The sequence below is a fragment of the Haliotis rubra genome, unplaced genomic scaffold, assembly GCF_003918875.1.
Source record: "Haliotis rubra isolate DU_JTF1 unplaced genomic scaffold, ASM391887v1 Scf2, whole genome shotgun sequence".
NCBI lineage: Eukaryota > Metazoa > Mollusca > Gastropoda > Lepetellida > Haliotidae > Haliotis > Haliotis rubra.
Window position 1 is genome coordinate 5581419 of NW_025766002.1, and position 15583 is coordinate 5597001.

A 15583-nucleotide genomic window follows, 5' to 3' on the forward strand; every position below is an offset into this window, starting at 1 on the left:
ACCCAAGAAAACCCCTGATGATGTGTCCATATCCTGGTTCAATTTCTGTCTGTGTTAAAAAACTGTTAAAAGTCGCGGGTTTTGGTGTTAAACCCAACTCCCTCACTGATACCTTGACAACTCCAGATTACTTCTTTGATGGGCATTTTAAAAGTTGAGTTGATGAAGAATAATGACAATTATTATGGATATACAACTTCTTTTATTCTGTGGAGGCGACGTTTCGACATAGGTTCTAATGTCGTTGTCAAGCAAGTGTCCAACACAGTGACTCACTTGCTTGACAGCGACATTAGAACCTATGTCGAAACGTCGCCTCCACAGAATAAAAGAAGTTGTATATCCGTAATAATTGTCATTATTCTTCAATTACAGATTACCACTGAAGATAACTCAGTTGAAAAAGTGAATGAAGCATGTTACTTATCCACTGCTTACACAGGCTCTGTATATTTGTACTTGGTTCATAATCGTTGCATCCAAGTCCTCTTCGTGAATAAACCTATGAAGGTTCGGGTTAGAATATTGATCTTCAGTAACCCATGCTTGTCGTAAGAGACAACCAGCGGGATCGGGTGGTCAGGCTCACTGACTGGTTGACACATGTCATCTCACTCACTCTTTGTGAAAACAACACAGCGACTGCATGTCCATCAGTTGTCCTACATGTATCTGTCCTGTGTTCCAGAACCTCCAGGAGGATGTTGGAGGCCTCCAGGACCAGCTCGACTACCTGGACGCCCTGGTTGAGGGAATCAGTCTGGAGGCTTCAGAGGACCCAGACACAGCAGAGCTCAAGGCCAACGTGGACAAGGTTCGGGACAGACAGGATGCCCTCCAGGAGAATCTCAACGAGTTGCTGGGTGACATGGAGACTGGCTCTCAAGTTGTTGGACAGTTCCAGGTGAGATGCATTTCCTGGTGTCAGTAAGGTTGCATCCACAAAGTTATTTAATGTACACTGTGGGATTTTTGGGGGGAAATAGTAAGTGCCCTAGTAAGTTCTGACTTAAGATGTTTGGGCGTCGATTTGTGAATGTGGATGATTCTATGTCATGAGCAGTATGTATGTATATTGCTGCAATATTTTATCGCTATTTTATCTCTGTATTTCAAGATCATGTTTGCTTTAAGACTTGAGTGTACTAGCAGTAATACCTGTTTCATTATGTTCCAGGGACAACTAAGGAATGTAGCTGGAGAGATGTCTGATCTGGAGAATGAACTGAAGAAGATGGGCCCAATAGCCCGTGATGAGAACACCCTGGATGCCCAGAAACAGGACCTTCGGGTAGGTCACTACTGAATGTGGATGGTCAGCTACGTTCCTTTGTCTGCTCTTCTGTTCAAATCCCTTCATTGGCAGAATTGAATTCCTGTGTAATAAAAACAGTATCAGACAATTTTCACTCCTATATTCTATATTTGAGTGACCTGTGATTCAGTGTGTGTGTTATCGAGTGCTTGTATTGCAGGAGTACCAGAACCAGCTGGAAAACATGGGCGATGCTCTACATGACCTGGAGAGACAGAGTGACGATCTGCTCAGAGCAGGATACATCTCTGACCCAGACATGCTTCGAACACAGGTAAAACTACAACTTTATTCATTGTCCTCTTTTTCACCCATTTGAACAGACATGTAACCTTGTTGTTGGCATCAACTCGTCATGCTGATGATGTGTGAAGCAGCAGCCCTTCCGTGATGTGTTGAAGTTTGCTAAAAGTGGCGTTAAATCATCACTCTTTATGAAACTACAACCTTAATCTTGACATTCTGTTTCCCTAGTTATCAAGGCATTTGCCAGGTCTGAATGGGTACAGTGGACCCAATTGTCACTACACAGAGTTCTTGTCTATTTGTTTCATTGTTGTCAAAAATATCAACATGGCTGTATTGCTAGGTTTGTCAGCACCATATCTGTGCTTGTGGAGTACACCAAATTGAAAAGCTTTCATGCCATCAAACTGACCTATAGTCTGTTTGCAGTAAAAACGTACCGATGAATTTCACTTTAAACAAAAAAGGAACTTGAACATTCAATTGGCAGGGTAAAGTTATGAGGATTCGCAATCTTAATTTCACTTTATTTCATTTACTCTTTTGTTTAAAGTGCAATTCATCGGTACGTTTTCTTTGCAAACAGACTATAATGTATCATAACTGACACACTGTGCAGGGCATGTCACTCTTTCTCTCATGACTTTGGCATGAGAATGGGAAGATCAGCAGTTGATGAGAGAGATCAAAGCTGCAAGTTTCAAACTACTGATCTAAACATCTGCTGACTTGTCTTTACAGCTCGCCAACCTGAAGAACCAGCACGAGCGCCTGACTGATCAAGCCAGACAACGGTCTGATGATATTGAAGCCACCCAGGACAAGGTGAAGAATGTCAATGACAATCTGAAGAGACTAAGGAAGGATATGGATGAGACTGCAGACAACCTGGAGTCTCTGAAACCTGTTGGTGGAGATGTCGGTCTCATCAAGGAACAGCAGGATGAACTCAAGGTCAGATGGGGCAGATGTAGAATCGGAAGTTTTGAATACCATTCCTTTAGTGATCCAATGTGAAACTTGCTATACTTGGGATTACGCTTTACAGTTGTCAGACTGGTACACAAATTATGTGATCCAGAATACGAGTTGTACTACTTTCAGTTTTGGAGAAGAGTTATTGGCTGAATGGGTTAGATTGCTGACTTCAAGCGTTGGCAGTTTGGTTCCTCACAGAGGGTTGGGATTCGACACCATAATTGGACACAACCCATAAACTCTCAAATTTGAACTTTCCTAAGATTGTGTAATCCAAAATATTACAATCGTCACATTGGAAAAGAAGTTGTGGATTAAACCTGATTGTAACAGAGACACTTTCAGTGATACTGATGAAGATAGATTTACTGTTCGATATTGGCCATGCTTAATACATGTGGAAAAAGCAGTAGGTGAACTCAGTAAATGAATATAATTATGTGCATTCAATATTTAGAGAAGTTGTTTGTGTGATTTGTTGATCTGCAGTTAAAAGCGTTATTTCGAAATGTTATTTGTAAGATGATGGTTTTATTTGAACACTTTGTGATACCTGGTCCGTTGCAAAAAAGTGCAAGTGTATGTAATTCTTTTATTCAGAATGTTGTTCGCAACCACATTGAGCCACTCCAGAAGCAAATCGACGTCGTTACTTCAGAAGGACAAAGCCTGATTCAGTCTGTCCCACCTGGAGTAGACACATCTGAACTGGAAACTGATCTGGAGGTCCTTGCTGACAAATGGTCACAACTTAATGAGAAGGTATGTGACATTCCTGAGGTCTCACATGAAAAAGCCTCACCTCTTTCCTGGTTAGAATAGGTCAAAAGTAAACTAAGCTGTTCATTGAACTGAATTATAACTTACATGATAAAGGGAAAACACTGGACTGCTCAATTCCGGTACAGTGAGTGAGTTTAGTTTTAAGCTGCACTCAGCGATATTCCAGCTATGTGGCGGCGGTCTGTAAATAATCGAGTCTGGACCAGACAATCCAGTGATCAACAGCATGAGCATTGATCTGTGCAATTGGGAACCGGTGACATGTGTCAACCAAGTCAGCAAGCCTGACTACCCGATCCCGTTAGTCGCCCCTTACGACAAGCAGTCGCCTTTTGTGGCAAGCATGGGTTGCTGAAGACCTATTCTACCCTGGATCTTCATGGGTCTCCGGTACAGGCATTGCAGATTGTGCAGTATGGTTCGTCTTAGGATAAGGCACTTTTGTTTGTTAATCCAAAGCCATACTCAGTTTCAGTTTGCAGGCCTACAAATAATATTTTAGCCAATGCGACAATTTAAGTCGTTCTTTCTTGGACTTCTTACAGCCTTGATCATTGTATATATGATCCTGGGTTCGAATCCCTGTTTCACTCTGATTAAGTGTCTAGGTTTATCAGCACCATTCACAAAAAAGTGTAGACATGTATGATTTGCTTAACTTCCACCATGTATCCAGTACACAGTGACATAACCACATGTTTTTTTAGTATTAACTAACCTCACCCACTCACTCACTCCAACAGCCTTGGCAAGGTTTTCGACTATGTTTGCTAACCACAACAGAATTCTGTCCAATCTGGTTGGTTATGATGGCCATTGTTTGTTTCCAGGTGTCTGACCGTGAGAGGAGCCTGGACAGTGCCCTGTTGCAGTCCGGTAAGTTCAACGATGCTCTGGACTCCTTGCTGTCCTGGCTGTCTGAGACAGAGGACATGGTGGCCAACCAGAAAGCTCCATCACCTGAGTTCAGGGTCGTCAAGGCACAGCTCCAGGAACAAAAGGTAAGCAAAGGAGTTACAATCATTGTTGCTCAGATCTTTTTGTGAAAGTGGACCCAGGACAAGAGTTGTTAGTGTAGCCTGATGTGTTCTCATTCCATACTGAAATATCCATCATCCTGTCATATCATCCCCCAATCTGACATCCGTGTTTGTCCTAACAGTTCCTGCAGAAGATGCTGGAGGACAGATGGCCCAGTGTTAACAACCTGAAGGACACTGCAGAAACCCTCCAGTCCACCGTAGACCCTAAGGAGAAGAAGAAGATCCAGAAGCAGATGGGTGACCTTGATGCTCGATGGGGAGCTCTGGCCAAGAAGGCTGATGAAAGGATGGCGATGTTGGAAGATGTGGTAAACCTTGCCAAGGACTTCCAAGGAATCACTGAACCTCTGACCTCATGGTTGACTGATGGAGAGAAGAAGTTTGCCCAGCTTGAGCCCAAGGCTCTTGATGCTGAGGGGATCAAGAAGTTGGTGAAAGAACTCAAGGTTAGTTAAATATGTTCTTTCTTTAACAGAATTTATCTTGAAAAATACTAACCATTTGTTCTTCTGGCCCCAAATTAATTAGTCACCCAGTATTCTCGTTCGTCTTCCTGTTTGAATATTTTATGGGCACACAAAATTGGTGACTTCTCCTTTCAGATAATGTGAAGAGGTTTTGAAGCACTAAATTAGCTAAATATTTTATCTCAAAACAGAATTCCAACATTGTATCAGTTTAAAACATTATGAACACTTGAGTGTTTTCCATTGCAGCAACTCCAAGATGAGATTGATGAAAAGGATGATGATGTTCATAGTCTGGCCTCCAAAGGCAAGAGTCTGCAGGATTACTGCAAAGGTGATGACGTGGTCTTCATTCAGAAGAAGATAGATGATGGTCAGAAGAGATATGGGGACCTCAGGAACAAGGTGGAGGACATCCTGGAGCAGATGGAAGAAGCTCTCCCATTGGCTGAGAAATTCCATAATGCCCATACCAAGCTCCTTGATTGGTTCAACAAGGTGGAACCAGACGCAAGATCAAAGGATGTTGTTGGTCAGGATGCTGAAGAGCATGTACAGGTAAGCATGTTTTAGAGTGGTAGAAAGTCTAAAGAATTACAAAGAATGTCTACTTAATTGAAAGATCAGTATTCTTTGTTTGTTAAAGTTTGAAGTTGAATTATGAAAGCTGATGATGGGGGATATTGGATGCTTGCATTTTGTCCATTGAAAGCTTCAGTGCCTCAGCCTGTCTGAGAAGATCTTTAGTTATATGTAGGTCCATAGATCCATTTATGGCCACAGTGTGACCTGGCACATTCAGTTCTCTGTTTTCTCTCAATGTGCTTGTGAGATTGAGATGATAGGACTACAATATATTTGAAATTTAGTTTTATCACATAAACCTGATGACTGTGATGTTGAAGCTGTTGCCTCCGCTGCTGTTTTCATCAATGAAAATGTCTATTTAGGTTCTCATGGACCAACTTGAGGAGATTGAACCTATCCTTGAAGTTCTCAACTCTGAAGGCAACGACTTGGCGGACTTGGCTCCAGGAGACTCTGGACTCCGTATTGAAGACCTCATCTCCAAGGACAACAAGAGGTTTGAGAATGTCAAAGACCAAATTGCCAAGAAGGCCGAGAAGGTCCAACTGTCCAGACAGAAATCAAATGAGGTGGGTGATGTCAAGTGTCACAGAAGCATATGTGTTACAAGGAATCTGTTCTTAATGGTTTCAGATATTGAGAATTTTGACTTAAATTATCATACTCTCCATACATTTTTCAGTCTCCCCTGATAGCACCTATTATGTTGAGTGTGTTTTACACATGAGTCTTCACTGAACTGTACACTGACCTCTGTAGGTGGTGAATGCTCTGGATGACCTGCTGGAGTGGTTTGAGGAGGAGGAGGGCAAGCTCCTGGAATGTAAGCCCATCGGCTCAGATCCTACAGTCCTACAGCCACAACTTGTGGAGCAGAAGGTATGGATACTGTACAGTAAATATACTGAAAATAGTTCTATAGTACCTTTGATTCTTTGAAATCAAATGTGAACTGTCAAAATCATATGTGAACTACAAAATATGAGTTTTCCCATAAACATCTATCAGAATGCATTATGGGTAGTTTGTCTTATTTTTTTAAAAGCTGAATCAGTGGAAAATAAGCTCAATAGTCAAGTTCACCATCTGCCGTGATTGAGAAGCATAGAATTAAAAGAAAAACCTACTCAGTGCTGAACTGTCATTTACGAACTCCAATTCATCTTTTTTACTTTTATTAATTTAGACCATGAACGACGACATTAACAGCCAGAAATCCAAGGCCAGAGATGCGATTGCTCTGGGGAAGAAGTTGCTAAGAGAGAACTCTGTTGAGGAAGATGGTGCCATCAGGGAAAAGATGGATCTTCTGAAGCAGAGGTCTGATGGTCTGTCTCGGATGAGCAACGACAGACTCACCCAGCTGGAGCAGGCACTGCCATTGTCTAAACACTTCGCTGATACCCACACTGACCTTGTGTCTTGGATGGAGGAGATCGAACCCTCACTTGCCGAGCTGGAGAAACCCTCCATTGACATGGAACAAGTGAAGAAACAGCAGGAGATGATCAAGGTAGGTGGCATTTAACTTGGGTGGGAGGAGGGTGCCAAAACAACAAAATGAAGGAACAAGAAATTGAAATTAGATGATGATGTACTGATTCCAGGGCCCCGTTCCACAAAGCGATCGTAGCGCTAAGATGATCGTAACTCCCATACTTTAACATAGACTTACGACAGTCGTAGCGCTACGATCGCTTTGAGGAACGGGGCCCAGCATCACAGTTGTGGTTTGGACCTGAAGTTTATAGTGATTAGGAAACTGTTCTCTGGCTTGTTTTGATAGCATATGCTGCATAGAAATCCATTATACAAGGGGTACTTATTGATATTTGCTATGCAGAAGACCCAGACTTTCAATTTCCAACAAGGTACTACATTTGTGAAGTTCTTGATGCCTCCATAATGATGGCTGCACTGTCACTCAATTTTCACTTCAGTTGTATGTCTTCTCCTTCTTCCAGGCCCTGAGACAGGATGTGGCAGATCAGAAGCCGATGTGTGACCGTCTGAACAAGACAGGCAACGCACTGCTGCAGATTTGTGGCGCTGGAGATGCTGGGAATGTCCAGGACATTCTGGATGATGACAACCGCCGCATGGACGACATCAGGAACGGTGTCAGGGAGAGGTCGCACTCCATCGATGCTGCCATGCAACAATCTGCTGAGGTACGTTATCAGCCATATAGAGACGTGTGACTTTGGTCCAGTCCCATGGTTGTATTGTGTCAATTGTCAATGTTCTGACTGGGGATTGTATAGTTGAACTCTTCCTAACGTTTGTGCTCTTGTGTTCCAAACAACAGACAGATTAGTAATTTCCCATTAACACCAGTGGTATGATTATATATTAATATGTGTAAATTTACATTCCAGTTCACTGACCAACTTGAGGACATGCTTGAGACAATGACCACCACAAATGAGCAAGTCCAGAATGCTGAGCCCATCTCCGCCTTCCCAGACAAACTCAGAGACCAGATTGCTGAGAACAAGGTAGGCATCGAAGTCAAGTGTAAAATGCCACCATTTCAGACCACCAGCTGAGATTATTTTCAAGAAGTACAGTTTGAAGGTGTATTTCTATTTTCAAATTTTAGAGACATTGGCACACTTTTACTGCTTGACTGGTTTAAAGGACATTGGATATCAGAATCCTCTGACAAATAATAACACTCCAGACTGCCAGTCATGAGAGACATTTGCAGGGATTTCATCAGCACTTGTCTTGTTTCAGGACATCATTGGTGATATGGACATGCGAGAAAAGGCACTGGAGAAGGTCAAGGTCACTGCTGAAGAACTGCTGAAACAGGCTGGAGACACCCAAGATGATGCAGTTAAAGGTGAAGGAATTATTTTTGTTTGCCAGATTTTTTTGATAAATTGTTTGCAAGATTTGGCATGTGTTGAACATAATAGGTAATGGTAATATGAATTACTTGTGTGATTCAAGATTGTGGATAGAACAAAAAGTGATATATACTCAGTTGGGTTTAAAAACCTGAGGACCTGTGTGCCATCATACTCCTATTGCATACGTAGATGTTTGCTTGTTCTGAAGGATGACTGTGTATTACTCGACGTATTGTAAACCTCCATTTGTTCAAACATAACTCAGCTGTGGTGATTCTAGAAACAGTCCCTGGCAGACATACTTGTTGTACCAGGTGATTCAAAGTGTTGAGATGCTGCTTTTTCAGTCTATTATGGTTCCAGACTAAATTATCTGCCGTCATATTTCTAGGTAACGTAAACATTCACAGTTCCTAGAACAATTGTAGTTATTAAGCACCTTTCTACAGATGTAAAAGAGAAGCTGGATGAGCTTATCCAGCTGTTTGATGACATCAAGACCAGCACAAAGGATCGTGGCCAGAACCTGGAGGATACGCTTGATGTGTCGGAGAAGTTCTGGGATGATCTCAACAACCTCATGGGCACTCTCAATGAGTTGCAGTCAAACATCAAGAGCCAGGATCCTCCAGCACTGGAACCAGAAGCCATCCGAGAACAGCAGGAGGAGCTTGAGGTGAGGGGAAAACATCTGAGGAATATAATGCTTTCATGTAAAGGAAAGAAATGAACACAAGATCTTTCTTGAATATTCTTATGCCAGATTACAAGGAAAATCTTATCTCGCATTTATGCAAATTTAAATACAAATTTAATTTTTTTGAATTAAGGTATTGTTACTTTCAAAATCAGCACATCATTCTTAGTAATATCAAGGAACACTCAGTGAATATGTAACAAATCCCAAATGCGAGGGATTTGTACCAGTCATACTTCTGTATGAAATTTAGTGTCATTACTATCTGTTTATTTCTTCAGGCTCTGAAAGAGGACATCCAGGCTACTGCTGCTGATCTTGATGATGTCCGCCAGGCAGGAGACCATCTCCTGTCTATGGTGGGAGATTCAGACAAGCCAGAAGTCCAGAAGAACATCGAGGACGCAGACGCCAACATGGCTTCTATCAGTGATGAGTGTGAGAAGAGGTCCAAGACCCTTGAAGATGCTCTCAAGAAGGCTGTCACCTTCCAGGATGAGCTGATGGTCAGTGATGTCATCTTGATTCTGAAGCTGTTGTAGGAGGCTCTTTGGTCACTTGTGTTGACACAGTAGCTTAAAGCACATGATTAATTTTCTTTAGTCAATTTGCATTGCAAGCTTGATGAAATATTTTAAATAGGAATGTGTGTCAGCAGTCCAAATATATTTTGGTGTTTCTTCCTATAAACACGGCTCATAACTATTGATTGTACTTTTTCCAGAAAATGCTTGTTTGGCTCCAAAGGATGGAAGAAAGGTTCTGTGACCTAGGACCCATTGGATCTGACTTTGAAACAATCAAGAAACAATGGGATGATCTCAAGGTAACCATCAGTATAACTTTCTCCCACCTGCTTCAGTAACGACTGGACAAGTAACCAAACATTGGCAGTTAGTTTCTTACAGCCTTAGGTGTACAGTGAACTTTTATTAACCAGGACTCTAGGAAACTGATTTCCAGACAATTTACTTGAGGATCATTCATTAATGGGATATTTAAATGATTTATGTAGTGTAATGTTAGCAAATTGAACCCATTTAACACATATTATTCTGTTATATCATATATGTAACATGTGTACAAGAAGTCACTATAACTGGAGTACTGTTCAAAGTGGTGTTATCCTGACTCACTCACTCACTCACTCACTCACTCACTCACTCACTCACTCACTCACTCACTCACTCACTCACTCACTCACTCACTCACTCACTCACTCACTCACTTCACTGGGAACTGATTACCTGCATGTCAGTGACATATTTGTAAGCATTTCCACAGAGATTATAATGGCCACTGTACATTTTTCCTCCAGATCTTCAAAGCTGACGTTGACCCCAAACAAATTGACGTCGAGACCCTGACCCAGCAAGTGAATGACATGGTGAAGGACTCTAATGCTGAGCAGGCTGCTGTGGTGAAAGAGCCCCTCCTGGAGGTCAACACCAGGTGGGACACGCTGGTGGCCGGAATCGGAGAGAGACAGAGGCAGCTACAGATGGCCCTGCTCAGTGTCGGTCAGTTTGACCATGCCCTGGACGAGCTGCTGTCTTGGGAGGAGAAGACAGATAAGGCCCTTGATGCCATTACACCAGTTGAAGGCGAGGTCAAGGACATCGAGATGGAGCTGGCTAAACTTAAGGTGAGTGGAGTTGTCTCCCTTGGATGTCAGGTCAGTTATTGTGGGTTAGTGGTGTTGTGTGATGCAATGGAGGACTTCTTGTCTGAACATGTGAAATTTGAGAATTTCCCTTTGCTTTATTTGTAGTCAACATAGATTTTCTTTCCAAAACCATTAATTGATACCAGAACAAATCATACAAGCCCCAAAATCCAAGCAAAAATACCAGCTTAACAGATTTAGGTAGCAAAAACATCCAAACTTCCCTACATCTCAAATCAAAGCCAGTCTTTTACATACATGTACTTTGAAATTTCCAGAAGTAGTTTTTGATTGAGCAATGGCTACAGCATGGAAAGTTTGGAATGAGTGTTGATTCCAAGATTCCTGTGGGCAATGTTGAGACGTTTAACTAAATGCTTGCATCTATTTCTGGTCGCCAGTCCCTCCAGAACGACATCACAGCACACCAGCCTAGCGTGGACTCCCTCAACGAGGAGGCCCTGAAGCTGATGGCCACCGACACTGGAGAGTCAGCCGCTAAGCAGAAGGTGGACAAGATGAACAACAGATGGGATGACCTTCAGGACAAGTGTGGGGACAAGCAGGCCAGGCTGGAGTCTGCCCTCAAGGAGGTGAGTAGAGGCTACTTTGCAGTAAGCTACCCATAAGAAAACTGTGGATTCCAGGTTATCATTGGTCCCCAGCAGACTAAGCTGGTCGCAGTAGGCAACTTGAAGGACCAAGTGTACAGGTTCTTGGACTTGGTTGTCTGTCATTGTACCTTGAACATCGTACAGAGCCAGCCGTCTGTATCTAATATTTTAAATATTGTAATTAAATCTGTTTAAAGTTAATTTCAGAAACTCCCACCCCTACTTCTTTTCTACTTTCTTTATGTTTTGAGAAAATGAAATATGCTTGAATTTTGGACATTTTTGTCATTTTTCACTAACCTGAATTTTTGGTTTTGGGGCAAAAATATGTAATCCAGTAAAGACAAAAAAAAAAGAATGTCTGGACTTCAGTGTTCATTAACCCTATAATGCTCTAACACTGACCCTGTTGTTTTCCAAGGCACGCTCCTCCTTGGGTGGAGATCTTCAGGACATCATGATGAAGCTGGGAGATGTAGAGAACCAACTCATCACTTCCAAGCCAGTCGGAGGACTTCCAGAAACTGCCAAAGAACAACTCGAGAAGTTCATGGTAAAATCTGTTGTTATTATCATGTACAAATAATCTGTCCCTATGATCCATGAATTCAATCTCTTAAAAGTTTCTTCCATTCAATTTATGTTATGATCTAGGTGTAAAGATACTGATTAAGGTGCATAAGTGCCTAGATATGAGAAGCACCGATATTCTTTATTCAGAGCAGCTAACTTATTATCATGGACTAGAATCCTATTTAACCCTGATAATGTTTCTACATACCGTACCTGTGTTCATGTGTATCATCAAAGTGTTCAGTTCTAAGACCTACGTGACCTTAGTCTGTCATAGTACATCAAGTTGACTTGCAGTGATTGTACTGCAGTTTTAAGTGATTTTGAAGTGCAAATGATAGATTCAGAAAAACGAACATGCTGCATCCCCAGGGGCAGACAATAATATTTGATGTAACAAATTCTGACCAGGATATTTTACTGAATTAAGCTTCTTTATTCTTTCAATATATTTTATCCATAAAATATCTTGGTCATCTATAACAACTTCTAAATGACGCTAAAGGACATCATAACAAATTCTGGACAAGAAAAATAATGTGACCATAAATTGATCATTACGGGTCCAATGGCCACCACTTTTGCAAGTCACGGTAAAACCCTTTAACTTTAATAAAGTTCAAAGCAGTGATAGGCCACAGACACTCACTGATGTTGCTATGATTTCTGCTACAGGATGTATACAGTGAGCTTCAAGCCCTTGACCCAATGATCAAGTCTGTCATAGACAAAGGACAAAAACTTGCCAAGAAATCCAAACGACCGGCTCAATCTAACCTGACCCAGAATGTTGGGGCTCTCAAGCAGAGGTGGGACCATGCCAAAAATAGAGCAGAGGACAAGAAGGTCAGTAGTCACCACAAACATTGTCCTTGGTCAGTGATGTCACAGTGCCTTGCGACATCATCAGTGCTTTGTGACATCATCAGTGCTTTGTGACATCATCAGTTACCATGACATGACAATCAGATGATGTCACTAAAATTTCTGCCATCTTTTAGCTGTTCTGTTTACATATAACATACTGCTGATTACTTAAATTACTTTCGGATGATTTATAGAATTTTACCGCAGTATCTTTTGATAGCAAACATTTCAACACTTAGTGATATTCGACAAACATTGTTGTTGATATTCTTTAGATATTATAGTTGTTTAAATAGAGATGTCAAGATTCAGGATTTCAAGCATGTTTACGAAATAAACAATATCAGTTTGTATTTATGAATATTGTTTACAGCTGTCTGTACCTCAGATACCGGACATCAAATTAAATGGTATGCTCTGGGGACAGGTTCATTAAGAATGTTTATTGGTTCAAAAGATGAATTGAATTATTTGTTATTCTTTTAGAAAAAGCTGGAGGAAGCTGTTGGCCTCGCTGGCAACTTCCACTCAGAGCTGAACAAGTTCATCGCATGGCTGACGGACACAGAGAAAACCCTGAACAACCTCAACCCAGTCAGTCGGCTTGTTGACAGAGTGACCAAACAGATCGATGAACACAGGGTAGGCATCTTAGACACATCTTGCAATGGTTTGGATTTGTTTGTTGTATGGAATAAGGGGAATTGAGATGACAGAAAAGTGAGGCATTGTAGCGACATTTTACCATGGGATTAGTGTGGCTCAGTGTCACAGAGAAGGGTAGTCGTCTCTGTTTATTGTCAGTGTTACAGAGAAGGGTAATCGTCTCTGTTTATTGTCAGTGTCATAGAGAAGGGTAATCATCTCTGTTTATTGTCATTGTTACAGAGAAGGGTAATCATCTCTGTTTATTGTCAGTGTTACAGAGAAGGGTAATCATCTCTGTCAGTGTTACAGAGAAGGGTAATCGTCTGTGTTTATTGTCAGTGTTACAGAGAAGGGTAATCATCTCTGTTTATTGTCAGTGTTACAGAGAAGGGTAATCATCTCTGTTTATTGTCAGTGTTACAGAAAAGGGTAATCATCTCTATTTATTGTCAGTGTTACAGAGAAGGGTAATCATCTCTGTTTATTGTCAGTGTTACAGAGAAGGGTAATCGTCTCTGTCAGTGTTACAGAGAAGGGTAATCATCTCTGTTTATTGTCAGTGTCACAGAGAAGCGTAATCATCTCTGTTTATTGTCAGTGTCACAGAGAAGGGTAATCATCTCTGTTTATTGTCAGTGTCACAGAGAAGGGTAATCATCTCTGTTTATTGTCAGTGTTACAGAGAATGGTAATCGTCTCTGTTTATTGTCAGTGTTACAGAGAAGGGTAATCATCTCTGTTTATTGTCAGTGTTTTATTATTACATATCTTGAATATTCTCCAACCTATTTTTCATGATAATATTTAGTTATTCTACAGTCCTTTACAACAGGATAGTTTTACTCTAAAGATACACAAAATATTGAGGTAATAATATTGCAGAATAAAAACCCAACAAATTTTAAGCCAATTGCTTAACAGGGAGTTTGAGATGGTTAAAGCCTTTGCTTATCATGCAAGAGACCCAGGGTTGATCAGTTTAGATTGAATCAGTTCTTTGTGTCTGATTTAGCTGGAATATTGGTGCAAGTGGGATGAAAGTTAAACATGAAGATTCATACAGTGGGGTTAGGTTAGCGTAGTAGTTTGCCATTCCAGTTTGGTACCAGGAATTAGCTCACATCCATTGGTTTGTTACAGTTTCTGCAGAAGGACGTGAGCAAGCACCGAGAGGCGATGGTTGCTCTTGACAAGATGGGTACCCATCTTAAGTACTTCAGCCAGAAGCAGGACGTCATCCTCATCAAGAATCTGCTGTCCAGCGCTCAGCACCGCTGGGAGAAGATTGTTTCCCGCAGTGCAGAGAGGACCAGGCATCTAGAGCGAGGGTACAAGGAGGCCAAACAGGTGAGAGGAAAGAGGATGTTTATGATGGGGATGAAATTGACAAGAACATTGTCATCCTTTATTACCCATATGCTACTATGACTCCATTCTGTTGTTGTAAATACTGAGGAGCCATTCAGTACAAATGATTCATTTGATATGATAGTAAAAAATACTTTCAAATCCGATTACACTCCAGATCAAAAGAAAGTAGGGGTGACATCGCTCCTGAATAAAGCCTCACCACAAATAGCTGCAAATTTGCTGATTCAGCATTCAGCAATACTCATTCTGAAAAAAGCTTTGGTGTAAAATGCTAACAGGATATGTATCATAATAGAATGAGGCAAAACATATGCTGGATCGTTAAGGATGCAGCAGAACTTATAAACAGATACTGATCAAGATAATCATCATATGGGCTGTGAGATTTTATCATTACCTTTGTTTAATCTCTGTTTTATCACAGCATTGTAACAATTGCAGCAACACGATGCCTTTGTTGGGTTCTGGATTTGTTTTGTTTTTTCAAAGAATAATGTACAGTTTAGGATTTGTATGAATGTTTTTCATCATGTTGATCACATGTTTAAAATAATGTACGTCTGCTCCAGTTCCATGAAATGTGGCGAGACCTGATAGACTGGCTGGTTGAGGCACAGGCGGAAGTAGATTCAGACCAGTTCATTGCTAATGAACCTGACAAGATCAAGGCCCAGATTGCCAAACATAAGGTAATGACATCCTTTTCTCTTGTTGTCCACTCTGTGAAGATCCACATTAAAGTTGGCCTACAGCAGCCCATGCTTGTTGTAAAAGTCAACTGACAGGGTCGAATGGTCTGGCTGTCTCACGTGGTTAATGCATGTGGTCCTTTGTGTAGATCAATCATGATCTGTATGACTGCATTGCCT

The 15583-nt window shown here is 41.3% G+C and overlaps 1 protein-coding gene across 1 annotated transcript in view; it reads left to right on the plus strand.

The window, feature by feature from the left end:
• LOC124275279 (microtubule-actin cross-linking factor 1-like) overlaps positions 1 to 15583 on the plus strand; it is a 252296-nt gene that overhangs the window by 217209 nt on the left and 19504 nt on the right. Inside the window, 24 exon segments of the mRNA XM_046710761.1 lie at positions 689 to 904; positions 1178 to 1291; positions 1476 to 1589; positions 2303 to 2515; positions 3140 to 3301; positions 4153 to 4323; positions 4485 to 4811; positions 5082 to 5390; positions 5783 to 5989; positions 6180 to 6299; positions 6607 to 6933; positions 7385 to 7591; positions 7799 to 7918; positions 8160 to 8268; positions 8728 to 8954; positions 9257 to 9481; positions 9700 to 9801; positions 10294 to 10620; positions 11043 to 11234; positions 11677 to 11808; positions 12504 to 12674; positions 13182 to 13337; positions 14484 to 14690; positions 15284 to 15403. Coding sequence (XP_046566717.1) covers positions 689 to 904; positions 1178 to 1291; positions 1476 to 1589; positions 2303 to 2515; positions 3140 to 3301; positions 4153 to 4323; positions 4485 to 4811; positions 5082 to 5390; positions 5783 to 5989; positions 6180 to 6299; positions 6607 to 6933; positions 7385 to 7591; positions 7799 to 7918; positions 8160 to 8268; positions 8728 to 8954; positions 9257 to 9481; positions 9700 to 9801; positions 10294 to 10620; positions 11043 to 11234; positions 11677 to 11808; positions 12504 to 12674; positions 13182 to 13337; positions 14484 to 14690; positions 15284 to 15403 — 4575 coding nt within the window.